This window comes from Sciurus vulgaris (assembly GCF_902686455.1).
Source record: "Sciurus vulgaris genome assembly, chromosome: 3".
NCBI lineage: Eukaryota > Metazoa > Chordata > Mammalia > Rodentia > Sciuridae > Sciurus > Sciurus vulgaris.
This window is the reverse complement of record NC_136463.1, coordinates 82,184,774-82,212,704: the sequence shown is the minus strand read 5'-3', so window position 1 is coordinate 82,212,704 and position 27,931 is coordinate 82,184,774. Positions and strand designations below refer to the sequence as shown.

General features: G+C 47.0%; 1 protein-coding gene across 15 annotated transcripts in view; it reads right to left on the bottom strand.

The window, feature by feature from the left end:
- SCTR (secretin receptor) overlaps positions 1–27,931 on the bottom strand; it is a 68,101-nt gene that overhangs the window by 31,150 nt on the left and 9,020 nt on the right. For 10 of the 15 annotated variants that reach the window (XM_079133837.1, XM_079133827.1, XM_079133835.1 and 7 more), the window contains exons 2-3: positions 18,337–18,457; positions 4,742–4,849 (exon numbers count right to left, since the gene is read on the bottom strand). In XM_079133837.1, the coding sequence (XP_078989963.1) occupies positions 4,742–4,849; positions 18,337–18,457 (229 nt within the window). Of the gene's footprint in view, positions 1–4,741; positions 4,850–5,116; positions 5,194–13,683; positions 14,847–18,336; positions 18,458–27,931 lie in introns of those variants that run through there. The other 5 variants (XM_079133842.1, XM_079133828.1, XM_079133836.1 and 2 more) reach the window with 4 other exon arrangements.

Below are 27,931 nucleotides of genomic sequence, written 5' to 3'. Positions count from 1 at the left end.
ACTAGGCCATTAGAAAGCCACCAGAGTGCCACCAAGATAAAACTTTCCAGGCAGCCACCCCTCACCAGAAGGTTGGAGTTATTGGTCCTTTAGCCAACACAAAAGGCTACCTGTGGAGACAACTGAAATTCTGTTTGTCCCATGCACCCAGGCACAGGCTGCAGGTTGACCCTTCTCACCACATAAGCAATGGTTTCTGGGCTGCCCTGAGCTGGGCCCAGGGCCCTTGTGCGTCAGATACTGGCTAGACAGAAAGGGGCATGAACGGGGTTGAAGATCTGCATGGAGCTCTTCCCATAATGGAAGGGAGCTGCCAACTAGGAAGGATGTCTTAAAGACCCCAGGAGGAGGTGCCTGCCTTGGACTAAGTGGTCAGCTGCATTCTGTGGTCTGGCAACCAGGATCTGGATCCCCAGCTCTGACCAGTGTGAGACATCATGAGGTGAGGACAGTGATCCCTAGGTATTGTGGGGGGGAACCCTGTCCAGGGGCTCCTTAACGACACTGGCTGGGCCTGGAATACTCCTCTCCCATGGGGCTGGGCCACCACTTACAGAGTTCAGGATCAAATAGCTTTCACAGAGCTAGAACCAGCCACTGTGCTAAGCACTTTATGTACAGATTCTGATCTGGTCTCACAGAGCCCCAGTAAAGGAAGTGCTGCCTGTTTTGCAGACTGGAAAACCATGGCCACCTACAGGTGGACCTCATCACTGTGCTGCCTTCCAGCCTGGCCCTTTCTTTGTGGTCCCAAGTGTATTTCTAGCCCCAGGAGATTCTGTCTTTTGGGCTCCCAACAGGCCCAGCCTATGAAGACTCAGAGAGACCTGGAGTCTAGACTTGAGGCAGCCAGACTTGAGTTTGAAACCCAGTGCTGCTGTGTGACCTTACATGCACCACTTCTCTGTGCCACACAGGAGTAGAAGCGAGCAGGACAAACCCTGGCACATGGAGGGGGTCTAGGCTGCTGCCAGCACAGAGCAGGCCTTGCAATGCCACTTCTTTCTCCTTTCAGTCTTTCCAAATAAGGGAGGAGTGGACAGGCCATGGGGACTTGGAACTCAGGGGAGGCGACGGGAAAGAATGGTGGTCTAATCTGGGATGGTTGGATGGGAACACACACCCAGACCTCAAAGCCAAAGGTTATTAGATGGTACCTGCTTCGGGCTGACTGTGGATTCAGCCCAGTCCTGGCCTGCTTTTTTAGGGGCCCTCTCCTCGCTGACCCAGCAGGATTCCCAAGAGATCTGCATGTGACCCAGGCCAGTGCCAAGAGCTGCTGACAAGGTAAAGTCCCCTGCTAATGGAGCTACCTGCAGGGCTGCAGACATACCAGTGGGACTCTCTGGGGTCCCCATAACCCCATGTACTTCCACTAGTTGTTAATTCTTAACAACTAAGGGGTCGTTAACCAGGTACAAGCCAGTGTGCTCCTCAGGGGACCCCTGAAAGCATATGCACATGCAGTTAGGGGACAAATCAGTCTGACACTGGCCTCCAAGTCTCCAGGCCCCTAGTAAGGTTGGGACTGCTGCTGCTCCCCATTAAGCAGGAGGAAGAAGAGGGCCCAGGCCTGACTCCACCCAGAAAGTGTTTTTAAATAAGGAACACTGGCGCCCTTTGGAATGCTTCCTAGAGGGAAACTTCTAGGCCTGGCATGAGAACTATCTGGGGCAGAAGGCAACCTGTAGTTTCTCCAGTCACAAGGACACCCATCCTGTCAGGCCCAAGTGGTAGATGCCCTGGGAAAGAGTAAACTTATGAGTTAATTCTAGTATTTATTTTTATTTGTTTGAAGAGAAGGATCCAGAACACCACCTTGTCCTCACTGGGCTCTCCCCCTGGGGTTGGAATTGGGGTTGGAAACACCACCAGGGGGAGCCTTTTTTCCTGAGGGGAGATAAGGGAAAGGGGTCCAATCAGAGACAAAAGCAGACCTCTTGGGGAGGGAAGGTTCTCGGTGGCTAGCTGAAGCTGGAAAGGTCCTGATCTATGTTAGTGAACCAGCCAGCACCCAAAAAACCAGAGCCAGGACTGAGCAGGGTGGTCCCCAGGTGAGAGGGTGCTCCCCACCACCCCAGGGACTGAACCACGCACCCAAGTCAGGAATTCAGTGTGGATCTGCAGCCCACAGCGGCACCATGTGGTAGCAAGGTGAAACTGCAGCAGAGGTAGGCATAGGGCCCCCAACTTCCATCCTCAAAGCATGCAGACAGGGAATTGAGTCCCCTGGAGATTCCCCAATGGGTGGTGAGCCATTAGAGGTTGGGGGAGTCTCAAGAGGGGCCAATGAGATTCTAATTAATGAGGTGGGGGGAAATTCAAGCAGTTAACTGGGGAGGGATGTGATACGACTGGCCCCTAGTCATCCCTATGGCTTTGTGCACTGGGTTTGCCTGGCTCATCTGCAGAACAGGAGGTGGAGGCACAGTGGCTCTGGAATGGCTTCGAAGGGAGGGCTGGGAAGGAGGAGAACTTCAAGTCTTTCCAACAGGAGGAAAACCAAATCAGCCATAGATGGAGCACTGTCTGGGAGTCAGAGTCCAGGGTCTCGTCCTGATCTTATACCTGACCATCATGTTTTTCTAGGCCAATCATGGCTGCATTGGTCTCCTGCTTCCTGAGTTTCACAGACTCCAAGACAGACATGGAGTGGTCATGCCAGAATAAAGAGTGTTGGTGAAATTGCAGGTGTATGTCAGGGGAAGGGGTAGGGGCTAGACATCTTGGAGAGGAGAAGAAAGAGAAGGGATAGCAAGTGGAGAAGAGACAAAGATATTCAAAATTTATTTCCATGCACAACCTTATAGGCAGGTATTATTTGTTGCCCCCACTCTGGAGTTATAGAAATTGAGGCTCAATGATGATGAGCCACTTGGGTCATGCAGCTGACTGGCACAGGGCTGGACTGCACTTCCCCATGTCCCCTGTGGTTAGGGGTTGCCATATGATTGAGTTCAGGCTCAGAAAATGCAGGCAGAGTGGTATTCTTCTCAGGTCTGGCCTTCAAAACTCCCTAGGTAACCCTCTGGGTCCTTTCTCCTGGCCAGCTAGCCTGAAGCTGCATGTGGAAGCCACAGTAAGGTGTGGAATCCAGTATCGCCATCTGGAGGAGAGTCACCTGCTAATCAGAGACATCTGTTTGGGACTTTATGTGGACAAACATGTATGAAGTCTCTGAGATTTGGGGGTTTGTCTGATCCAGCAGCTCTTGTTACTAAATCAGTGATGAAAGAGTGGGGTTCAAGCCACCTGATCCCCTTTCATTTCTGTATTGAAGGGTTTCCAGTGGGACAGAGGGACAGTGAGCTACAGCAGCATGTTTCCCAAATCTGTGTCTGTGTGTGTCCACCTCCCTGTGTATGTGTGCCGTGCATACTAGAGACTTACGAGAAGAATCTACACTCATCTAATGGCCGGTGGGCTAAAGGCTTAGTTTTGAGCTTGGTGCTGTGGGGAAGTGATGGAGCCTTTAGGAGTCGGGCTTAATCGGAAGTTAGGTCACTGGGGTGTGCCCTTGAAGAGAGTGTTGGTATGCAGGCCTCTTCCGGTCTCTCCTTGCCTCCCAGCTGCCATGAGGTGAACCATGTTCTCTACCACATGTTCCTGGTCATGATGGACCTTGCAATGGGCCCAAAACAATGGGCTGACCAACCATGGACTGAAATCTTCAAAACTGTGATACAAAACAAACCTTTCTTCCTTCAAGTTGATTTTCTCAGGTGTTTTGTCACTAGTGATGAAAGCTAGCTAAAGAAGTCTCTCTGAACATTCTTTCTTTCCTGATTTTGGAAGTTTGGTGGGTTTTGGTGTTAAATTACTTCTTCTTTGGTTTGTTAAGGGCCTTGTCAGGTGGCTTTTCCTGACCTGCATGAATGAGGGAGAAGGGCAGCAGGCTCTAGATTACAAAGAACCTCAATGAGTCAGGAGTCAAAGGTCGTACAAGGACACTGTCCTCCTCCCAAGGTCACCAAACCATGAGGCCAGAGACCTACCTTGACCATGACCTCAAGGACAGAGAACCAGAAGTCAGAAATCAAGTTTGAGTCCTAGTTTCTCCATCTGTGGTTGTGAAATTTAAGGCAAACGCCAAACCTCTGTAGGCCCTGTTAATATTATCATTACTCTTTACTTGGGTTAATTGACTTACTGGGTGTAGAGAAAAGGGACATTGCTTGCAGGGGTTTATGGTGACTACCCACATATATAAAAATGCCTGGCACATGGTCAACCTTAAACCAAAGTTAGTCAACTAAAATAATCCTTGTACCCTGGGGCTGTCCTCAGGAAGAGACCTCCAGGAAGGCAAGGCTCCCAGGGAAGCCATGGATTGCCAACAGGGCCTGGCAGAATGGGCAGAGGAAGTGGGCATTCTGGACGGCCAGGCAGTTGGAGAAGCTGCACTGCCAGGTGGTGTCCTTGACATGGGGGCCTGCAGCAAGGACCCTGCTGGATAGGGGGACACAATATGGAAGGAGGGAGAGGATCCCTAAATGAGAGGCATGGGGCACAGAGGCAAGCCCAGTGTGTTGATCACCTTCGCTTGGACGTCGTCTCTCACCCACTTCCTTGGGACTCTGAGAACTGAGCCCACCTCGACCCTCAAACAAGGCTTCCAGTTCCCAACAAGCGTCCCTTCGTTTCACCCACTGCTTGGCCCCACAGAAGGCTCTGGGTCTCCTGCCTCTAGGCTGAGGCCACCCCACAACCTTTTGGTCAGGCCCCTTGGATGAGTGGTCACCGTTACTGCTTGTGAGCATCTGGAGGAACCTCGGACATGCCACTTCCACAGTCTGTCCTGGTGCAGAGGAGGGCCAGCAGCTCATGTTGTCCCACAGCCCCTCGCAGCCTGTGGAGAAGAGTCACGGTATCAGACGGGGATGGAGCATGGGCCAAGGGCTACCCCCCATCACCATCCCCGTCCCCCGGGCCTGCCTGGAGTTCTCATTAGACTCTTATGGAGTTCCCATTAGGTACTGGCTCCTGTGTCAGGAACCAGTGGTGTCTAATAAATGCACCTTTTTGTCTTCAGGGCCTTGGACTCTGCCATGTGCATGGTAAGTGCTCAGGGTTGAAGACATGAGGAAAGTGTTACCGTATCTCAGATAAGCCTTACCTATGTGGGTCTGGATTTCTCTGCAACAGAAGATGGCCTCAGCTTTGTTACGTGACTGCAGCACTGGTCCTCTCTCCCTGGGCACAGTACAACCACCTGAGGAGCCTCAAAAATATACCTAACCGGGACCTACCCCCGAGGATCCCAATAGAGTTGATCTGGGTGGGGCCCAGGCATGACATCATGGTAAAGCTACCCAGGTACTTCTAATGTGATGGCAGGGGCAAGAACTCCTGTTCCTTAACTCTCAAGCTTCATCTTGCATCAGAATTACCTGGAGAATTTGTTGAAATACAGATTGCTCAGTGGTCGGGGGTGGTTGAAAAAAACAATTTATTTCATGCTTTCCTTTGTATTCAGTCAGTTCGCATCCACTTATAAATTTGTTTTAACATTCTGCCTTATATGTAAGGTACTTTGAATTCTCCAATGAACCAGAGTTCATCTTACTGATTCCCTCACTAATTACATAAAATGGTGGGCAGGTATTCATTTAATATGTGAGTTATGACTATACTTTTTTAAGAATTATCATTTTACATAATCACCCATTAATTCTCCTGAAGTTGAGCCCTGGAGCAGGAACCCAGGGAAGTGACTCCTTATAACAGCCTTCTGGTAACCCATGCCATGTGGGGAGGCCATCGCTGAGAGCAGGTTCAAAGGGGCCTGGAAACAGACTAGGTGGGCAGCCAGGAGGGATCAGCAGTCACCCCTCATCCCACTCAGGGTGCATAGTGCAGACCCACTACACGAAGGCCATTCCGAAAGAGTAGTGCAGTTCTGGGTCCCAATCCCGCCCAGCCACACTCACTGTCCTGGTCCATCCCCTCCTCCCTCCTGAGGTTGTCAGGAGGATGAGTTCAGAGGCCACGTATGGAGCCCACACACACAGTAGAGGGTGGTGAACAGCAGCCCCTGCCCCAAGTCTTCCCCAGGCCCACTCCTTTCCCACCCTGGCATCTGGAGGGTGGGCCAGGCTGGGTCTTCTGAGCTGCAGTTTCAGCTCTGGGGAATGGGAGATGCATCCAGTGTGTCTGCATCTTGGGATTAAGGAGAGGGCAACTTTTCGAAAGAGCAACAGTCTATTTGAGGCATGAATTCAACGAGACTCAAAGTACCAGAAACCTCCTTGGTGATGCCTTTATACCTTCTAAGAGAAGTTTTCTTGGTGACCCACCCGACTGCAAAGGGTCTGACCCTCAGGGCCCATCACAAGCTGCTGGGAGCTGATCCCAAGCACTAATCTCTGGGCTTCACCCCGAGAGATTCTAATTCAGCCATCTCCAGGCCACACCCAGAACCCTGCGTTTCCAGAGCTTCCCAGAAGGGCCGCAGCACGTGGCCATTAGGACTTGCTTGAGAACCCACGCTGCATTGCCCTCCTCCCAGAGCCTAGGGCCCAGACCTACCCCTGGCTCTCAGGAGAGTGAGAAAGACAGCCATGAACCTCCTGAGGAGGTCGCTTCCAGTCTGCAGCAAGTGACCTCCCCTGCCATACCAGGCAGGAACCTGTCTGTCTGCCCACTGCTGGACCCCACGCCTGCCGTGAGCTGGCAAAGTAAAGGCACTCAACATAGGTGGCTAGTGAACAAATAAATAGATCAATCCCTGTGCCTGGGCTCTCTCAGCATCCCTCATGCCTCGACATCCACTTTCATTAATTCCGTGTCCAGGAGTGGCCTTCCACTCCTCTGCCAGTTCTGATTTGGTTATTAATCAGAGGGTCTCATGGCACCGTCTCAACCCACATTTTACAAATGAAGAAGAGCAAGGGGAAGTGACTTCCCAGAGTCACACAACCAGGACATGTGTCTCTGCCTAGCCTGCTACTTGGTGCCACCTCACAGACTGCACCCACCTGATCTGTCTCCAGATGGCACTGACTAACCCCAGTCGGGCTCAGGGAGCTGGAGAGAGGAGTCAAGGGGCATGCCAGGCCAGGAGGGGCTGGGCCAGCAATGGAGAGGACAGACTGACGGGAGGTGGGAAGCTAAAGCGGGTGCTCTGTGTGTCTGCACTGGCAATAGCGCCAGCCCCCAGAAGGAGGAAGGATGTGGATAGCCCACAGGAGAGCCCAGACCTGCAATCAGGATCCTGGAAGGGAGCTTTAGAGGCAGGAAGGGTAGGGGACAAGGGAAGGGAAGCCTGTGACCCAGGGCAAGATTGTAGGGGCATCGGGGAGGGAAACCGTGACATATAGAGCAGGGTTTGGATGGGGCTCCTGCAGGCCAGGGAAAGCATCTGTGGGGCCAAGTAGCAGATGTCTGCCCTTCAAGGAACCCAGGAGATGAAAAGCCCCCTGGATACTCTGAATCTTTGCCCTGAATCTCACAGTGAGCCCAGCAAGAGGAGGGGCCTGAGTGTCTATTTTGGACCCTTCCCAGCCTGGGTTGCCAGCTGCCAGCTGTGGATGCTGCTCTCAAGCCATGAGCAGGGTCTCCCAGAACTCAGCAGACTCCCGGTGACTCTAGGCCTGCCCAGATGCCTTTGGGCTGGTGACTTAGTCCAGGCAGGGCCCTTTCCAAATGACGCACTTCCTCTCTGCACTCGGAGCATCTGGAGTCCCCAGAGACAAAGGGATCTCTTTGTCCTCTTTCTTTGTGCAGAAATCTCTGTGGCCACAGGATGCTGGGTTGACAGTACAACCTTCTTGCCTGTTGGGTTGGCTTTTCTTGCACCAGAAGCAGGTGGGCACTTCCAGAGCATGGATCAATGCAGAAGCCTTTTATGTCACTTGGGGAGAGAGGGATTCAGAGCTGGCTGGAGCCACCTGGCTGGCCACCAGGGTGCTGGCAGAAGACTTCAATCCATGCAACTGATAACCCAGGCCCAGCTGGCCAGCCAGAGGCAGAGGGTGCCAGGATGTCTGAGAGCCTTCCTGAGCTGGGTCATGTTGGGCAGGGCCCACAGGGACCCCAGCCTGGTGCTGGCAGAAGGAAGGGGAGGAGTGCCTGGCGTAATGGGAGCAGACTCTCCTCCCAGTAAGTGGGGACCCTAGGCTGGCTCACTGTCATGTCCTTCAAGTCAGCAAAGACACTCTGACTGGGGCAGGGCAGGGCCATGCCAGGCCTTGTGCTGGACACACATCAGACATTCTGGAGCTGAGTGTCACAGAAGCTTAGGGTCAGGTAGGGTCACTGGTAGAGAAGAAGAATAAGAGGGAAAGTGACAGGTGCAGAGTGACTGAGCTGGTACCTGTGGAACTAGGATCCCACCCAACCTTCATGTCTCCCCATCCCAGTGAAGATTCCCTCCCAGTGTCAGGTTGCCCTTTGGTGGCGGTGGACCTGGCTGCCAACCCCACATGGCACTGCTATTCTTCTGAGCACCCATGACGTGGTCTCACACTGTCCCAGACTCTGCACAGACAGACCCAGGGTTCCCAGCATGCAATGCACACATCCCTATGGGTAACCTGGGCTTTTGGGTGGTATATGGTTGTTTTTATTTTAACAGTTACAACATTTTTTTAAAAAATTTCTATAGTTGTATATGGGCAGAATGCCTTTATTTTATTTTTCTTATTTTTAGGCAGTGCTAAGGATAGAACCCAGTGCCTCACACATGCTGGGCAAGCGCTCTACCACTGAGCCACAGCCCTAGCCCAGTTACAACATTTTTAAAAGAGAATTAAATATGTGTTAGAAAAATAATAAAGCTAGCATATCACGTCTGACTTTATAACTACTTATTGTTTAGGGTACATCTAAAGTTTTTTTAAAGTCCATTTTTAAAGGGGAAAATATTAAGGGAGTCATAGTACAAATGACACATGGCCGCAGGGACCCCCTTGCATGGCTCCCAGGGTGTGAGCCCACTCCCAGATCCCCCTTCCCCAGGCCAGGCAGGAATGGGAGGAAGGGAGGGAACTCCCTGCCCAGTGTGGACGTCCTGTCCTGCACTTGGGGAACTCTGGCAGGGAAGGGACACAGTCAGGAGTGGAATTGTTTTTGGATCCCGGGCAACTTTAGATCCAGAGCAGCAAAACTCACCACCTGAGAGGGGAAAGGAGGACTCAGTGAGAAAGGAGATTCGTGTACAGTGCTACAGCTACTGAACCCTGAGGGAGGGGTCACAGCCTCTGGAAAGCTCAGTCTGAAGTCACAGAGCTTAGCTGCTGTCCCTACCATGGCCTGGCTATGGGAGGTGGGATGGAAGATCTGGGAGACTTAAGTGGAGATGGAGGGGTAAGCCATGCCAGGTCACAAACATCTCATGCAGGGGGCCTGGCTGATTGTCCACAGCCCCAGAGGACAGCATGGGGTCCTGGGTTGGGCAGGTGTCATGGTGAGACAGAATGGGCTCTGGATCCAAGCCTGCCTTGGGATTGGTCATGCTTCTGACGTCCATAAGCCTCAGTTTTCTTGTCTATAAAATGGCTCACAACTTTCTGTAGGATTTTTGTGAGAACTGAATAATTTGTGTATGCAGTACAATATTATCTGATCTATTAACTTCTGTTCTTTTTAATTCTCCTGAAACATTTTCTCCCTTTTTCTCCCTCCTTCCCCCTCTGACCACTGGTTCAGAATCTCAGAGGAGGGAAGGGAAATCATCTTTCTGGAGGTTTTCAAACATTCCTGGGGGAATGAAAGGCACTCAGGTGTAATCTCAACGCTTGGGAGAAAGAAGAAAAGGAGCAATACTTTCCCAGACTGGGTAGAAGCAGGGGTAGTGATGAGCAGGAGCATGGACGTTTTCAGAAAGTGCCCCAGTCAGCCCCACAGGGTGGGTTGAATGACCCAGAGGAGCTCAACTGTGGGGACATGTCTAGATGAGACCATAGCTTTGCAGAGCGGATGCCCCCAGCCAGGCACAGAGGGGTCACATGGCCGGGGATGGGGTCTGTCAGACACCATCCATGTGGAACAAAGCCTAAGAAAAGGGACTCCCTTGAACATGGTGGTGCTAGGTGACTCTCTGACATCCCTGGAAAGCCAGAGAAAAGATCCAGAAAATAACAAGGCTTAAGTTTCACTCACTCCAGGAGCACAGAGTCAGAATCATAGTCACAGAGAAGGGAGAATGTTCTATTTTCACCCAATGGAGTTCATAGGGCCCTTTATATTTATGAAGCCCCAGGCCCTGTGCAGGGCCCGAGGCAGACAAACCCACCAGCTTCCTGTGTCCTGCCCAGGGAGACAGAGAGGTGGCCCCACAGGCAGGTCAGGGGAGGGGCAGGGCAGGGCTGTAAGAAAGGGAAAGGGTGATCTTAGAGGGCAGGATGGGGCCTCGGGGACCTCTAGGTGGCCCCACCCAGCCTGGCGCCTGGCACTGAAAGCCTTCTGCCAAGTATGAGTTTGCCCTGTGTCCACCCACAGCCGAGCATCCGCCCTCCAGCCTTGATTTATTAATACATGAGCTCAGATGGCCTGATGATAACCTGGGACTATTTCTAGAGCAATGTGATAGGCTGCAGTGATGGGGCCAGGAACAAGCAGGCCCCGGGGGCTGCTCTGGATTGGACCCCCAGGACAACAGGGGCTGTCCTTCCACCTCCCTCCAAGCCCTGGATGCTCACTGCACCTGCTATAGGAGCTCACCAGGGAACCCAGAGCTCCTCCTGGCCTTGCACCCACAGAGCCTCTCGTGGCTTCTGCTTGTCAGCACGGGCCCTCCCCACTGCCTGGGGACCTTCCCATGCATCTCCCAGGCGCTTCCTGCCCAGGTCACCTCCATTCATCCTTGACCTTCCTCAAGTCCTCACAGTACTTCAGGGTGACTCATGAGCACCAGCCTGTTTCTTGGCTTCATGGTGCCTCTCTCTGCCTTTCTTGGCCCTGGGTCATCCAGCAGGCATCCTGAGGAGATTTCCCTGGCTTTGCCACTGAGCTGACCTAACTTAGGTCCAGAAACATGCTGCTCTTCTCTGTGACAGCTGAACCCCACGCGAGCTGTGTGATCAGAATGGGGTGGGAGGACTGAAATCCCAGAGTGGCAAAAGCATTTAAAACCACATTGAAGGAGGTGCAGCTGAAGTCTGGGGAGGTTTATCTTTAAACCAAGGAGCATGAGCCATTCAATGAGATAAGTCCTCTGGGGAACACTGAGTTTCCCATCACTGAAAGTATTCAAGCAGAGAGGGTCACAGAATTAGTGGACTGGGAAGAGCATCAGGCACTGAATGGAGACTGTACCAGATGACATGAAGGACCTTGGAATCCTGAAGCTGAGAGGCTACTTCCCTGGAGCAGGCTGTTCATCCCCCACCCTAAGCATCTAAGCATCAGGAGCTAAGTCTTTCCTTTCCCATAAACTGCAAACTGCAGCTCCTGAGGATCCTTCTTGTTCACCCTGAGAATTCTTCCTCACCCAGCCTAAAGAGCTTCATTTCATGCCACCACTTGACACAGTAAAGATTGACAGGCATCACCAATCTGCCCCCACCCCTCCAATGCCAAGGATTGAACCCAGGACCCAGGGCCTCCTGCATCCCCACTTGCTTTTCCCTAATGAAAAACCCTCCTCAGGGGTTGGAGGTTGGTACATCAGCTATTCATAGCTTAGCTATGCTGCCTGTGATCAGACTGGATTACCAACTAGAAAGTACTCAAGATGTAAACTCAGAAGATTTAGGTTGAGAGTCCCATTTCAGCTCTGTATTATCCTGGGCTTCTCAGGACCTTAGTTTCTCACCTGTGAAATGGGAATGATAATCCTTATTGCACTTTTTCTTGTGTGTGGGGTAGGGGTTGGTTAGTTTGGGCTTTGCAGTACTGGGGATCATACCCAGGCCTCATGCATGCTAGGGAAGTGCTCTACCGCTGAGCAACATCCTCAGCCCTTTGGTATGTTTTGTTGTTGTTGTTGTTGTTTGTTTTTTTGAGACAGGTTCTTACTAGGTTTCTGAGGCTGGCCTTGAACTTGAGATCCTCCTGCCTTGGCCTCCCCCCGTCACTGGGATTTCAGGTGTGTGCCACCACAACTGTCTTCCTTTTTTAAATCTTTAAATCATTTTATTTTATTTGTTTGTTTAACGGTACTACAGATAAACCCAAGAGTGTGCTACCACTGAGCTGTAGCCCCAGCTCTTTTATTTTTTATTTTGAGACAGGGTCTTGCTATGTTTCTGAGACAGAAACATAGTCCTCCTGCCTCCTTCTCCTGAGTAGCTGGGATTACAGGTGTGCACACCTCCACCAAACCGCACTGTTGTTTTAAGAACCAAAAATTCTAAATTGTCTAAAATGTTTATAAAATATACAAATAAGTTAACTTATTTCTGAAAAATGAGCCAAGGTCAGTGGTGCTGAGGAAAGGTCCAGTGGAGGTGAGCTGTGAACAGAGCAAGCGATGGCAGGGCAAGGTGGGCTTGCTGCCACGGTACATCAGAGCTGGGGACACCCAGAGGGGTCTGGGAATGTTTGTGAGGAAAACTGCATCTTTGCCCTGACTCTTGCAGTGAGAAATACTGATTCACACCATGGATGAACGTCAAAAACGTCATACTCAGTGAAAGAAGACAAACATAGAAGGTCACATACTGGATGGCTCTATTTTTATGAAATGTCCAGAGTTGGCGACTTCACAGAGACAGAGGGAAGATGAGTAATTGCCAGCAGCTGGAAGAGGGAAGGATGGGGAATGACTTCCTGTTGGGTTCGGGTTTTTATTTTGGGGCGATGAAAATGTTTTGAAACTGGAGAGTGTAGTGGTTTCATGGCATGTGAATGTCCCAAATGCCATGGAATTGTTTACTTTACAGTGGTTAATTTCATGTTATGTAACTTTCACCTCAATACAGAAAGAAAAAGAAAAAAGAGCCTTCTTTGGGGAGTGGGCAGCCAGCAGGGGAAAGATAAGAAAAAAGGGTGCTACCATGTCCCCACCTGAAGGCACGCACACCAAGACCCAGAGAGGGCAAGTGTCCTGCTGGAGTTCACATAGAGCCCAAGTGACAGAGCAGGACACATGCCCAGGGCTGTCTGACTTGAGGACCTATATATTTGCTGCCACCTCACCTTCCTTCTGGAACATTCTTCCCCTAGGGAGAGCCACATCCCTTCTACTAATCATCTCTGAGGGGGTATTGGCTTCCATAAATAAAGTGATAACTATCTCAGCAGAGCAAACTGTGCAGTTATTAGTGTGACCCTGAAACCCTCCCACAAAATGCCAGGAGGGCCTTGGCCACCCCACCAGAATAGCTCAAGAGTTAATTTTTTATTTGTGATAAGCATACTGGGCTCAGTGACAGCTCCCTGAGTGACATTTCCTGTGACTTGTCTGGCTTTCAAACATTAACCTCCACCCCAGGGAGGACCCAGCAGCTTAACCATTAACCCTGTGCCCCCACTGTGCAGTCCCACCACCCCCTCGCCAGCCGACACCTGGACAGAACCATGGGGGCCATGGGACCTCCAATTGAGCTCCTGGGGGACCTGCTGCAGTCACAGGCCTCACCACCTCTCCCTCAGCTCCTCCAGAATCGTCCAGGGGACTCGGAGGACACAGGCCTTGCCTGACTCTGAGGAGACCCCCAGCACCTCTCCCCTTCATCATTTCTCCTCTCTGCTGGTCTTTTAGGGAATTTTACTCTTAGCCACCACATCTGTCCATCATACCCTTCCAGATGGATCCCTGGGCCTCGCTTTCTCAACGGCTTGGCAGGGGAGGCCTGAAGACCTTTCCAGCACACAAGATCCACGGACATCCTCTACTTCGTAGGTTTTTAAACCATGTTTCAAAGCACCAGACCCCTTTTCCTCAGTGAAAACTGCAGAAATTCAATAAGAGAAACAGCAGTGGGAGCTATTTGTGGACAGGAAGCCTGGCCTCCTGCCACCCACCCCTCACTTCTCAGGGATTGTGTGGCAGAACCCTGGAGGAAGTCTCAGCAGAGCTTTCTCAAACCTGAATGCACAATTAGTACCACATGATGAGCCGGAGGCAGAAAGGTGACCAGTCCTGCTGAGAGGAGCCGGTCCAGCCTCAAGGCATGGGCATCCTGAGCGCTTCCCCCAGGCATGGAAATGCACAATTGACTTGGAGATTGTGGTGCACAGGGGAAGTGCCATCCATGGCAGGGCTGATCGTGCAGGTGGGTAGAGGGCCTAAGTGGACCCCAGCCCACCATAGCCAACTTCAGCCTGAGGAGCTCGCTGCTATGATAAGATGCCTGCTTTTGTGTATTAATTCACTTGTTTCCAACAACAGTGTCATGAAGGCAATAAACTATTATCCCCACTGAAAACTGGGCAGGTTGAGGAGCAAAGGAGCAAAGCCTCTTACCCAAGATCACCAGAGAGGAAGCAGCAGGGCTGAGCTTCCTGCCCTCTCCACCTGCGCCCAGCTGTGCTCAGCACTGCACTAATCTCGCCAGGCCCAGCCAACCTTCTCTTGCTGTTACAGGAGTGAGTCTATTCCTTGCACTGCGGGAGTCCAGCAGGAATGTCAGGGCACCCAGAAGGTGACCTGGAGGCCCTCAATTGAGTCACTGAGTCCAAGACTGGGGCAGGTGGAACAGGCTCAGTATTCCTCATGGGAGGATAGAGGAGTCCCAGGTCAGGTCCTGGAGAGTGTCCCTTTAAAGGTGACCAGGGTTGGACTCTCACCTCAGTCAATTTGTGACAAGCCAGGCAAACAAGGGGCAGTCACGTCCTCTGCATAGGGTGTAGGCTACTTGAAGGCACTACTTCAGTGTCCCCTTGGGACGCCTCTCCTGTTTCACCTTTCTCCCTGCTCTCGGTCAAGTATGTGCTCTCACTCATTCACTCAGTAAGTCAGTCAACAAACACACACCCAGTACTTGATCTGTGCAGGTGCTGTGTCGAGCTGTAAGAGAGAAAAACAACACATGCCCAAGTTGGGCCAGGGCCACACCCCAGGCTGGCCTTGTTGGGGCCTTGCTTTCTGTTGCACCGGATACAGTATCTGAGATAGCAGGAGGACCCAGGAAATCAGGATGCTCTCCAGAGTGACCCCTAAAGTGTCTAAGTATCCTGGCTGGTTGGAGCCAAGATAGGCAGATAGACTGAGTCGCCCTTCCCGCCCCTGTCCCTCATGCGGTGGATGAGTGAATCGAGGTAAGCCCATTTGCAACATCCACACCACCTGGCTTCTTCCGCCTACCTCTGGCTGCTCCAGGCACTAAATGCTCCAGTGCTTGAGGCGACTTCCTCGGCTGCCTCCTCTTCTCTCCCATGATCCTTCTTTGTGAAGGCTCAGCCGCATTCACCCTCAGTGCAGAAGTTCGCCCCGACCTTGATCTCTGTCTGAAGTCCTAACTCCGCTTCTAAAACTGAATCTGCTCCCCAGATACCTGACCTTGCTTCATTTCTTCCTCTAGCTGCTCACGATAAACACCTGGACGACATCCTGGATTCTTCCTCCCCGCCCTCACTCCTGGATCCAAGTCGCTGCCATGCCCGGTCAATGTTACCACCAAAAGAGTTCTGGCACACACCTGCTCCTCTCCACAGCGACCACCCCTGCAGAGCAGACCCTCTCCTGCCATATGTCCTCGGTCTAAACCTTTTTTGCACCTGTCAATCTCACTGTCCACAGCTGGCCCCTGTGCCCCCTTGTCTGAGGGCTTTCTCCGGCTTTTGGAGTCCACTAGTTCCCCAAGCACAGAGGCTGAAGTGCCAGGGAGTGCATGCTGCTTCACTGCCTCCGACTGCCGGAGAATCTGGCTAATTACTAAAGCACCTCTGCCTCTTGGAGGTGTGTCCACCTGGCTCCCGAAGTGGAATTATAATCCAGCTGCCCACCATGACAAGGCAGTGTTTGCCCAGTTCCTGCCCCACTCCCTCTCAGTTCCCACATCTTACTGATCACCTGCTTCTGGGAACCCAAACAGGGACACCCTATACTCCAGTGACCAGCATCTCTTGCCCAGACCACCAGCCTCTGAGTGAGTCTGTCTGGACCCACTCCTGTCCTTCTCCACGCTGAGGCAAGTCGTGCCGCTCGCCTCTGACTCTGCAGGGCTTTCCATCACTCTTACAGTCAGGACAAGAATCCTCTGCATGTCCAACGAGCTCCTGGGTGCCAGGGCCCTGTTGCTCCCTTGCATTCCTGTCTCTGGTAATGATTAGGCCTGTGCAGATCTCAGCTCAAACATCTTTTCTTCTGGAAAGCCCTGGAGTCCCAGACCAGGTCAGGACCCCAGGCTCTCCATGTAGGCGGAGTGGTCACAAGCCTGATCTTGTTGCCATCCTTCATGGGTTTGTGAATGATTGAGCCATGGCCCCCTCACTACACAGAGTCACGATGACCGCGTGGTAGAGACCGCCTGCTGCCGTCCTTCCCTTCCTTCTCACTAGCAGAACCTGGTTTTGCTCAAGGCAGCCACATGCATAGCCAGACCTCTCAGTCTCCAGCCATCATTGCAGCCAGGGTGGCTGTGCAGTCCAGCAAGCGGAAGCCCCCTGGGTAGTTTGAGGAAAGTCAGGCTTCTCATGTATCCTCCCCCTCCCCATCCCCGCTGCTTTTCCCTTCCAGAAACACAGCAACTTCGCTTTCCTCCCTGGAGGTGCAGCAGCCCTTGTGTGACCACAAGGACAAAAGCCACACAGTAAGCCACACAGCAGAGGACTCTAGAACAGATGGTATCTCTGAACTTTGCATTATCTCTGAAGTTTTTGTAATTTCAACAAAGAAATCCCTATTTGGTGAAGTCAGTGCATCCAGCTTCCGCTGCACGATGCCAAATGCATTCCTAAGCGATGAGAAGGGGTTCTAGTTCCTCATCATGGATCCTTTGTTCTCCCCATTCCCATCTCATACCAATAAGTGCTAAGTAAATATTTCTTAAATGAATGCGTTTTTATTTGCTTTGCCGAGGATTGAACCCAGGACCTCGCACATGCTAGGCAAGGGCTCTACCACTGAGCAACATGCCCAGCCTAAATGAATGCTTTTAATTTCATACCAATCTCTTTAAGTAGATGTGGAAATTAAGGCCCAGAGACATTAAGTAACTTAAGAGCACACAGTCTAATTTAAAAGCTGGGGTTGGCTGATTTCTTTCTTTCTTTTAAAATTGAAGTAAAATCATATAACATTAACTATTAACAATTTAAAGTGTGCCAGTGACATTCAGTACATTCATAATACAATATGCAACCATCATCTCTGTCTGATTCTAAAATATCTTCACCACCCCCTAAAAGAAACCCTGCACCCATGGAGCAATTGTTCCCCACTGCCCCTCCCCTCACTCCATCCACTATGAATCTAATTGCTGTCTCTATAGATTTACCTAATATAGACATTTCAAATAAATGGAATCATATGATGTGTGAATTTTTGTATTGGTTAATTTCAGTTGGTACCATGTTTTCATGAATCATCCATGTTAGAGTACCCCTTAGTGCTGGGGATGGAACACAGAGCCTCACACATGCTAGGCAACTGCTCTATCACCGAGCAACAATCCAGCCCCTCTCATTCCTTTTTAAGGCTGAATAATATTTCATTACATGGATGGATCACATTTTATCTATATATTCATCAGCTGATAGACATTTGTGTTGTTTCTACCTCTTGGCTATTAAGAATAATGCTGCTATGAACATATGGGTATAAATGGTTTTTATAGAGTCTTTTCTTCATGCTGCATCCTTCAATGATAGAGAGCAAAGAGGAGAAGTTTAGGAAGGGAGTAGAAATATAATTAACATATAAATATAAAACTCATAAAATTTAAAACGTTGATTAATAATAATTAACATTTAAATTACGAATATTTACAACAAAACACCTGTATTTTGCAAATATTATCTCACTTATCATTATAATATCAAAGTAGATATCATCTCCATTCCATAGATCAAGAAACTGAAGCTCAAAGTGTTAAATAATTTTTGCAGTCACGCAGCAGTGAATGCCAGGAAGTAGGGTTACCCCAAGAGTTTATGACCCCACACTGCTTTCATCTTTCCTCACTCCTCAACCCGGTAGTGCAGGTGACCACATGAACAGGAGGCAAACAGCCTTACAAAGTGATTCCCATCAAACCCTTCCCTTGGCCAGATCCACATGCAGAGGCTGATGGTTGGAAAACAGTGGCTATCTCCACATACCCAAGAAAGGAAGAGTGTAGGTGCTGGTTTCCATGTAGACTGCTTACCAGACCCATCAGTTGATTAAGCGAACAAAGCTGGCCCAGCCCCCCACATCCCATCCTGGCCCAGAGGACGAGCTCCCCCAGCCTGGTGGGTCTGGGCACGATCTGTGTGCATGACGCGTGCAGAGCTGAGCAGCCGTCATACCTGGTGCTGGAAGCTCTGGGCTGACATCCTCTTGCCTCTCCTCAGAGAGCTCCCACAGGCACTGGTCCTGTTCCTCCTGCAGCAGCCGAAGCACGTCACACAGTTGGGGCAGGGCTCCAATCTAGGGGTCCAAACCAAGGATGCTCATCATTGTTACCATCAATCCCACCACACAAGAACTCAGTGTGAGCAAGAAAGAGTCTAGAATATGGGAGTTCAAAATAAGTAAGGCAGAATCCACAGAGAGTGCCTGGTCAGCAGGGAGGTGGAGGTAGTCATGCCTGGGAGAGAATTCAGAGCAGTGGGGGAGCCATGACGCCCCATGATCTGCGATTCATCCACTGCAAATCTTGCTCTGCAGTTTACCAAGGATCCTGAGTCTGACAAGCTATCTGCTTTCTTAGCACCTTACATTTGTCTCTAAGGACTTAATTTATTCTACTCCAATTGTGTGGCCGTCAGTTTTTGAAAGCTTAGTTTTCAGACAAGTTCTTTAGAACCTCACTTAACTGTCTCCCTGTGCCATATAAGAGAGTATATGTCCAGCCCAGGCCAAAGTGACTGCAGGGAGAAGATGGACAGGGGTGAAGGAGGGACTGGCACATGGTCCTGGCTTCCCACCTCTTCACAAGTACATCCCCACAGCATGGCTTCATTATGCCATTGCTGCAGAAGACTCTTCATGCTGAATGAATAAGTGAATGAATGACTGAACAGGTGGATGAATGAGATTTCTCCCTCCAAAGTATGGGCATGGGATTTCAGTATTACAGTGTCTTTTTATCTGTATTAATTTACTTAGGTCTTGAAACAATCCTATAAAGAGACACAGAAAAGGAAAACTAAAGTCCATGGTGGTTTGGGGTTGTGAATGGGTTTGTATACCCAGGGCTCTGGATTTCAGAAAATGGCTTTCCAAGATGTGAAAAACAATATCTTAAACTCTCTTGTCATCCCTACTCCCGTGTTTCACAGATGGAGTTCCAACATGGTGGAGCAGGGGAAGAAGTTCCTGGAGATAAAGCTAAACTTGAAAATGGCCCAAATAAAAGCTCTGGACTGAGGAGAAAAAACCAAGGTAGGTGCTACATTCAAAGGCAAACATAAATGCTATTCCAAGGAACTACTTGGGAGCCTCCACACCCTCCTACCCTTCACTAATGCAGTCATAAAAGCCCCCCCTCCAGCTGTGAGTAACTCTTCCTCCTCCTCCACTACCTGACACCAAGGGATCAGGTCTGATGGTCCCCATGAAACACACACATCACCTCTCCTGGCCCAGAGCCTAGCTCAGCCACAGCCAGCTGTCACAGAGACACTGGGCCCATCAGCTCTGACACCATATCATGCTCCTTTAGTCCTGTTTCCATTTTGCCTGACACAATACAGCAAATGACATTTCCCCACATAATGTTAAGGATCAAACCCAGGGCTGCAGGTGTGCTAGGCAAATGCTCTACCACTGAGCCCCATCTCACCCCCCAGTGACTTGATCCACTGTATTTAGACTCTTACACTGGAACAAGCACAGCTGCCACTTGGTAGCCACACATGAGACTGGTTCAAGGCGCACTTTTCATTCTCCCCTCAGGAAATCAAACCCCAGGAAGCTCAAGTCCCTTATATAAAATGGCATGGTATTCACATGGAACCTACACATACTGTCCCGTGTACTTTAAATCCTCTCTGGATTACTTATAATACCTCATACAATGTAAGTGCTTTGTGGGTAGCTGTTAAACTGTAGTTTAACCAGAAATGACCAGAAAAAGAGTATGTATATGTTTAGTACAGACTCTTTTTAAAAAAATGTATTTTCCATCCATGAATATGGAACCCAAAGGTATGGAGGGCTGGCTGTAGTTTACCTAAGAACATAACAACTTTCTGGCAGTGAGTGGCACCCAGCCCCGCACTCTGGGCCCTTGTGCTGTTCCTCTTGGGGTTCTGCCCAGTCTTAGCTGAAGCCCATCATCCTCAGTGCTCTCTGGCTTTTCAGAGGTGAGGGAAGAGTTAAGTAGGAACACCCATACAAGGTTGCAGGCACCGCCTCTCAGCTCATGGGGACTGTTCAGAACCACCCCAAGACTAACATCATTCTTAAAAGTGAGAAAGTGTTGGGTGGTCAGATCAAGTACAAGTTTTTAGTGAATTTAAGGAATTCTTTTTAAAATTTTTTTATTTGTTCTTCTTTAGTTATATGTGACAGTAGAATTTTGACGTATCATACATACATGGTGTATAGCTTCCCCTTCTTGTGGTTGTGATGATGTGGAGTTACACTGGTCGTGTGTTCACGTAGGAATATAGGAAAGTCATGTCTGATTCACTCATTTCCCAGTTACAGTCCCCCCTCCCTTTCCTTCATTCTCCTTTGTCTAATCCAATGAACTTCTATCCGCCCCCGCCATTGAGTCTGCATATCAGAGAGAACATCCAGCCTTTGGTTTTTTGGGGATTGGTTTATTTCACTTAGCATGAAAGTCTCCAGTACCATCCATTTACTGGCAAATGCCGTAATTTCATTCTTCTTTTGGCTGGTTAATATTCCATTGTGTACATACACCACATTTTCTTTACCCATTCATCTGTCAAAGGGCACCTAGGTTGGTTCCATAGTTTAGCTATTGTGAATTGAGCTGCTATAGACATTGATGTGGATGTATCACTATAGTATGCTGATTTTGAATTTAAGGAATTCTATATATTAAGTGTCAACTAACTCTATCTCCAGGAATCCATCCTATATATGGGGAAAGATTTTTGCAGACAAATTACAGTAGTTTCATATCTAATAGGAAACAAAATATGTTCTGCTCTCAGGAGAATGGGTCAGATGTACTATCCCTATAACTTCCAGTAAGTGCAAATAAAACCCTGAAAACTATTTTTAAAAGAAGATGACTCTGAAAGGTGGAGAGAGGAAGATGGGGGGCCAGAGGCCTCAGGGCCTAAGGAATGATGAGATGGTGTTTCTTTCCATCTTGGAGTTGTGGAAGTTGGCAATGAGGAAACCACCAGAGGCAGACCAAAAAAAAAAAAAAAAACCAAAAACAAAAAAACAAAAAACTCCTCTCTCTAGCAAAAGACTAAGGAAGGGGCTCTTAACAGGACAAAAACCTTTGAAACAATGATTTCTCTACTCCTGCAAACTACCAAAGAAACTACCCCCCACCCCCACCTCCCTGGAAAGGCCAAGAGGGGAGCCAAGACTTCCAGTCCAGCCTTAGTGATGTGTGTATCATGGGGTCAGCAAACTCTGGCTAGGGATAGGGGGATGTCAAGGAGGCCAAGTGATGGAGCTGGAACTTCCATCACTGCTACATGGTAACAAAGTTCCCCCCAGCCCATGATGTCAGTGGATACAATTTACACCCAACCCAGAAGCAGCGAGGTTCCCCTCAATCCCTCCCAGATGGTGTCAGAGAAGGCCTCGGTGAAGTCAGTGTTGTCCCTAGTACCCAGGGTTGAGGAGGCCACTCTAGTGCAGTGCTAGTGAAGACCAGGTGGCAACGATATACCCACCTCACGCCCATCTCCAGTAACCAATAGCAACCCCCAGGTGTCAAATGAGGCAAAGTGAGGGAGCTGAACTTCTATTTCTATGTGGCAGCAAGGAGGCAGCGCCCAGCCCACCCTCCGCCTGTCAGGAAGAGGCAAGTAAGAGAGAACCTTCAAATAAGAACCACAGTCTCATAATGTAATAAGAAAATGTCCAACTTCCAACCAAAGATTACTTGTCAAACTGAGAAACAAGATCTCCAACCAAATGAAAAAAGATTATAAACACCAACCACAAGATGACAGAGGTGTTAGAATCACCCGATGAAGATTTTCAAGTAGCCATAACGAAAATGCTTCAATGAGCAATTGTGAGCATACTTGAAAGAAATGTAAGAATACAAACTGAAAAGGGAAGAAGGAAGGAAGGATAGAAAGTATCAGTGAAACAAAAACAGGAAAATTAGAGAAAAATCGAATGGAAATTTTAGAATTAAAAAAATAATCAAAATACAAAGTTCAGTAGAAGGGTTCAGGAACGGAAGAGTGGTCATGGTGGTGGAGGAGAGGATAGAGGAGAGAATCAGTGAGCTAGAAGATAGAACAAAGGAAACCACCCAACTAAACAACAGAGAAAAATAAACCGAATGCAAAAATAAACAGATCTCTAGGTAACTGGGGTGGGGGATAATAAAGAATACATAATGGTCATTTTTTTTGGGGGGGGGAATTTAAGAATGGCAAAACACATACATTTATATGTTCAACAAGCTGAATAAACCCCAAAGAACTTAAATCTAAAGAAATTCAAACCAAGGTATACTGTAATTAATTTTTGAAAAGTAAAGCCAAAAAAACAAGTGAAAAACAACAAATATGGAAAACGGCCAGAGAAAACCTACACCATACCTAGGGAAAAAAAGCAATTAGAATGGCCAATTTTCAAATGTCCAAAAACAGTGGCTCAATATTTTTCAGGAGCTGGAAGAAAAGAACTGTCAAGTCTACATTTTATATTCAGTCCAAAAAATCTCCAGGAATAGAGAGAAGATTAAGACATTCTTAGATAAGAAAAGCTAAAAGAATTTGTTGCCAGCAGACTTACCTTGAAAGAATGACTGAAGGAAATTCTCTAAACAGAAAGGAAAGGCTAAAAGAAGGAAACTTGGTACATCAGGGAGGAAGAAAGAACCCAGTCAGCAAAAATGTGGGCAAGAGCTTTCCTTCACTTCAGTTTTATAAATTATGATAATAATCTAAGCAAAGATTATAACAATGTTTGATATTGTTCCAGACACATGTAGCGATCATATTTAAGACAAGAATGTTATGAACAAAAGACGGTGAAGGGACATGACTAGAGGAAAGATTCTACACTTCACTAGAACCAGTAAAAAGATAATTCCACTCGACTATGAACTCATGTGTAGTACTTAATCTCTAAAATAACTGTTTAAAGAGCTACCTACAAAAACACTATAGACGAATCAATATAGAATTTAAAAAATTGTTCCAGCAACCCACAGGAAGACAGATAAAAACACAAAGAAATAAAAAACTTTACAAATAAAAAATAAAATGGCATACTTAAGCCTTCACACATCAATAATAACACCAATGTAAGTGGTCTAAATATACTGATTAAGAGAGATATTGGTATATTGGATTTAAAAATATAATTAAACTAAATATTGGCTACAAGAAAATCACTTTAAATACAAGGACATATAGGCAGATTAAAATGATAGAATAAGATAAATTTTGCAAACATTGATCAAAGAAAGCAAGAGTGAATATATTAATGTTAAAGTGGAGTGTAAAGAAAAGCAAGGACCAGAGACAGAGAGGGACCTTGAATAATGTTTAAAAAAAAGACAATCAATCAAAAACACATGGCGATCCTAAGTGTGTATGCACCTAACATGAAATATGCAAAGCAAAACCTCATAGAACAGAAGAAATAGACAAATCTACAATTTTAATTGGAGACTGCACACCCTTCTCTCAACAATTGATAGAACAGCTAGAAAATCAATAAGGATATAGAAATACTGTCAATCAACACAATCTAATCAACATTTACAGGATCACTTCAACCAATAATAGCAGAATACACATTTTCTTCAAGTGTCCATGGGACATATACTAAGACCATACTATTAGTCATAAAGCAAACCTTGACAAATTTGAAAGAATCAAAATCATATAGAATGTGTTTTCAAACCACAATGGAATTAGAAAAGAGGACAATCTCCAAACAATTTTAAGCAACATACTTCTAAATAATCCATATGTTCAATATTGAGAATCAGTATAATCCACCATATTAACAAATAAACAAAAAAACTACTTGACCATATCAATCAATGCAGAAAAATTATTAACCAAGTCAACAAAATCCAACTCTCATTCATGATGAAAACTCTTTAGAAAAACAGGAACAGAGAAGAACTTCCTCAACTTGCTAAAGAGCACCTCCAAAAAACTACAACTAAAGGTATAGTTAATGTGGACAGAATGAATTTTCCCCCTAAGGATGGCATTAAGCTAAGGGTGTCTACTCCCACAATTCTTATTCAGCACAGCAATGGAAGTTCTAACCAGCATAATATGGCAGGGAAAGAAAATAAAGGCATAAGCATCAGGAAGGAGGAACTCTATTTGCAGATAATAAGATTGTCTATGTAGAACATCCAAAGAAATCCACAAAAAATATTGCCATAACTAATATATGTGCTCAGCAAGGTCTCAGGACAGAAGCCATACAAACACAAATGAATTGCATTTCTAATACTATCAATGAGTACGGGAACATTAAATCAAAAATATAATGCCACTTTGTGTTAGTCAGCTTTCCATCACTGCAACAAAAAGATGGGAAAAATCAACTTCTAAAGAGAGAAGGTTTGTTTTGACTCAGTTTTGGAGGTTTCAGTCCATAAGCAGCTGACCTTCATTGCTTTGGGCCTATGGAGACAGCTGAGGGCCAGAGTGCAGGGTGGAGCAACCCATTCACCTCATGACTGGAAATGAAAGAGAGAGGAAGAGGAAGGATCGGGGGTCCCCCTGGGGCATGCCCCCAGTGACCAGAAGACCTCCTGCCGGGTCCCACTTCTTAAAGTTTCTACCATCTCCTCTAGCACCAAGCTAAGGACTAAGGCACATGGGCTTTGAGGGAACATTCCAGATCTAAATGAGACACACTTAGAATTAGTTAAAAAACAAAATAACTGCTTAGGTGTGAATCTAACAAACGTATAGAACTTGTATTCTGAAAACTACATAATGCTGATGAGAAAACTCAAAAGATTTAAGAGTGGAGACATACAGATGCTCCTCCACTTCTGAGGGGTTTACATCACAATAAACCTTTTGTATATTGACATTACAGTAAGTCAAAGTGCATTTAATGCTTCTGATCTACTGAGTATCCTAGCTCAGCTCCACAGTACACTGTAGAGGTTTGGTGGTTTCCCTCGTGATCGTGATCGCTGTGAGCTGTAGCTTGCTCCACTGCCCAGCATCACCAGAAAGAATCCTACCCACATTTCACCAGCCTGGGAAAAGATCCAAATTCAAAAAGCGAAGTACAGCTTCTGATGCGTGCTTATCACTTTCGCATCCTCGTAAAGGGTGTGAAACCCCTTTATCACGTTCACATCCTTGTAAAGGGCGTCAAACCATCCTAAATTGAGGTCCATCCATAATCCCAGAAATGGAATAGCTGGATCATATGGTAATACTATATTTAATTTTTCTTAGAAACCACTGAACTCTTCCACAGCAGCTGCACCATTTTACATTCCACCTGTCACGTATGAAGTTTCCAATTTCCCAAACACTTAAAGACACTTGCTATTTTTCTGCTGCTGTTGTTGTTTTGTAAAGGCCATTTGGGTGTGAGTGGAGTGGATCATCCCACAGTTCTTTTATCCGTGATCCTTCAACTAAAATGCAATAAATCAAGATTATTTTGTGTGGTAGTATGCAAACTAAAGAAATGTGTGGTGTCCCCCAGGGTCTACGTGACATGAACAGCATTCTGCTGAAAGGACTGAACCCGTGGCTTCCAAGTGTTGACGAGGAGAGAAAGACGGTGGCCCTTGGTGTTTTTGGGAGTGCAGCAGACACCTGGAAGAGGCATTGGTGGCAGAAAGTGAAATGAGCTCTCATATCATCTAACTTAACCTACAAATAGGGGAGGAGGGACTGGTATGTGGTAAACACATGCATATGTATACATGAATTTTAATATACTTATTAAAAATATTAAGTACAATTTTACTTAAAATGCACAAGAGAAAAAGACAAATGAAAATGAAAGAATAGCTGAGCTTTATATAATAAAAATTTTCCTTGGAACAAGAACTATTAATTTTTTAAAAAGATCCCCTTAAAGTTTAACAGTTAAGGAAAACAAACAAATATTGTATTTGTGTAACTACATGTTTTCCCCCCTTTTATTTGTACTAGTACCAGAGTTTAAAATTAAAAAAAAGAAAAAATAGCATTTCTTTACCCTAATCTTTACCTGCTCTTCAGAGGCAACCATTTTCAGCTCCCTTTAGTTGTTCTTTTCCATTTTTATCTCCATACATTAAAATTATGCTCTCATATTGTTATTTTTCTTGGTTTATTGAGACACCCAAAACTTCCAATTAGGGAAGATAAAGATTTAGATGTTTTAAAATATTCCACATACATATACTTCTCTTCATTTAATTTTTAGCAAAATAAATGTCCTGTATTTATAATAGCTTTTTTTTTTTTTTTCACTATGTAATACTGTTTGCTTCTGGGTCAAGTCACATAAAATGATTATGTGTCTCTTGTACATTTTGTTTTTCCTGAGTCAACAATTGTGTGATTTTTCATCTGATTAGTTTTCTATGTACCCATAGCTAATTTTCCCAAATGGTCCTACAGGTCTGTCAACAGTCTGATTTCTTTTTCTTCTGGACACCTCTCTCCCAGGGTCCTCCACCCTCCTGCTCCACCAGCAGCCCGCTGCTTGGCTGTGGTTTGGGGTGTCCCCTTCCTGCCTCTCCTGCTTGGAGTCCTGTTTTCTTAGATTGCATGCCATTTACCTTGGTTTGCTCTTGTTTTGCAGAAGCATGGAATTCTCTAACAGCTTCCTAAGTAAGCACATATAGGGAATTCATTATTTATTCAGGGTCTCGTGCCTGCTAGGTAAGCATTCCACTACTGAGCTACAGTCCCAGTTCTGTGAGAAAAGTTTTTAATCTTTGCTGAAGTGAAAAGTTTGATTGATTATCATACTAGTGATTTGGGTAGAGAATTCTAGTTTGAAATAATTTTTCTCCCCAATTTTTTCTTCAGGGCTGAGAATGGAACCTGGGCCTTTGCACATGCTAGATAAGCATTCTGCCACTGAGCTATATCCCCAACTCCTTCCCCCTAATTCTGAAGGGAGGGAATACTGTATTTAGTATAGTATTCAACTCTTCCTGTGCAGTTGGGTAAGAACCAAATGCAATTCCAAATCTTTTGTATATAACCTTTTGTTTTCCCTTTAGAATTATTTCGGACTTTTCTTTGTTTCTTGTTATTATAAAATGTACTAGAGAAATCGTTTTATGTTTATTGGTTGGTTGAATATTTATGAAAACTTGTGTTCTTTGTTTCTGGGGATTTTAATAAATTGTGTTATTTGTTTTATTATTTCACTCCTTCACCTTCTGCTTCTCTGGAATTCATGTTAGTTAAATATTAAACTATCTGGATCAATCCTTTAATCTTTTCACCATGCTATTTTATAATCTCCTCTTTGTGATTTTTTTTTTTTTTTTTTTTTTTTTTGGTGCTGGGGATTGAACCCAGGACCTCATGCTTGCAAGGCAAGCACTCTACCAACTGAGCTATATCGCCAGCCCCTCTTTGTGATCTTAATGGGAGATTTCCCTGACATTATCCATGGAGTTTTTAAATGAATGTTTTATTTTTTATGCACTTCATTTCCAAGAAACCACTCTCGTCCCATTATTCTCTTCCCATATCCTTTTCTTATTTTATGGCTCCAACACCCTTTTTTTTTTTTTTTTAAATGTTGTCTTAGTCTGCTTTCTGTTGCTGT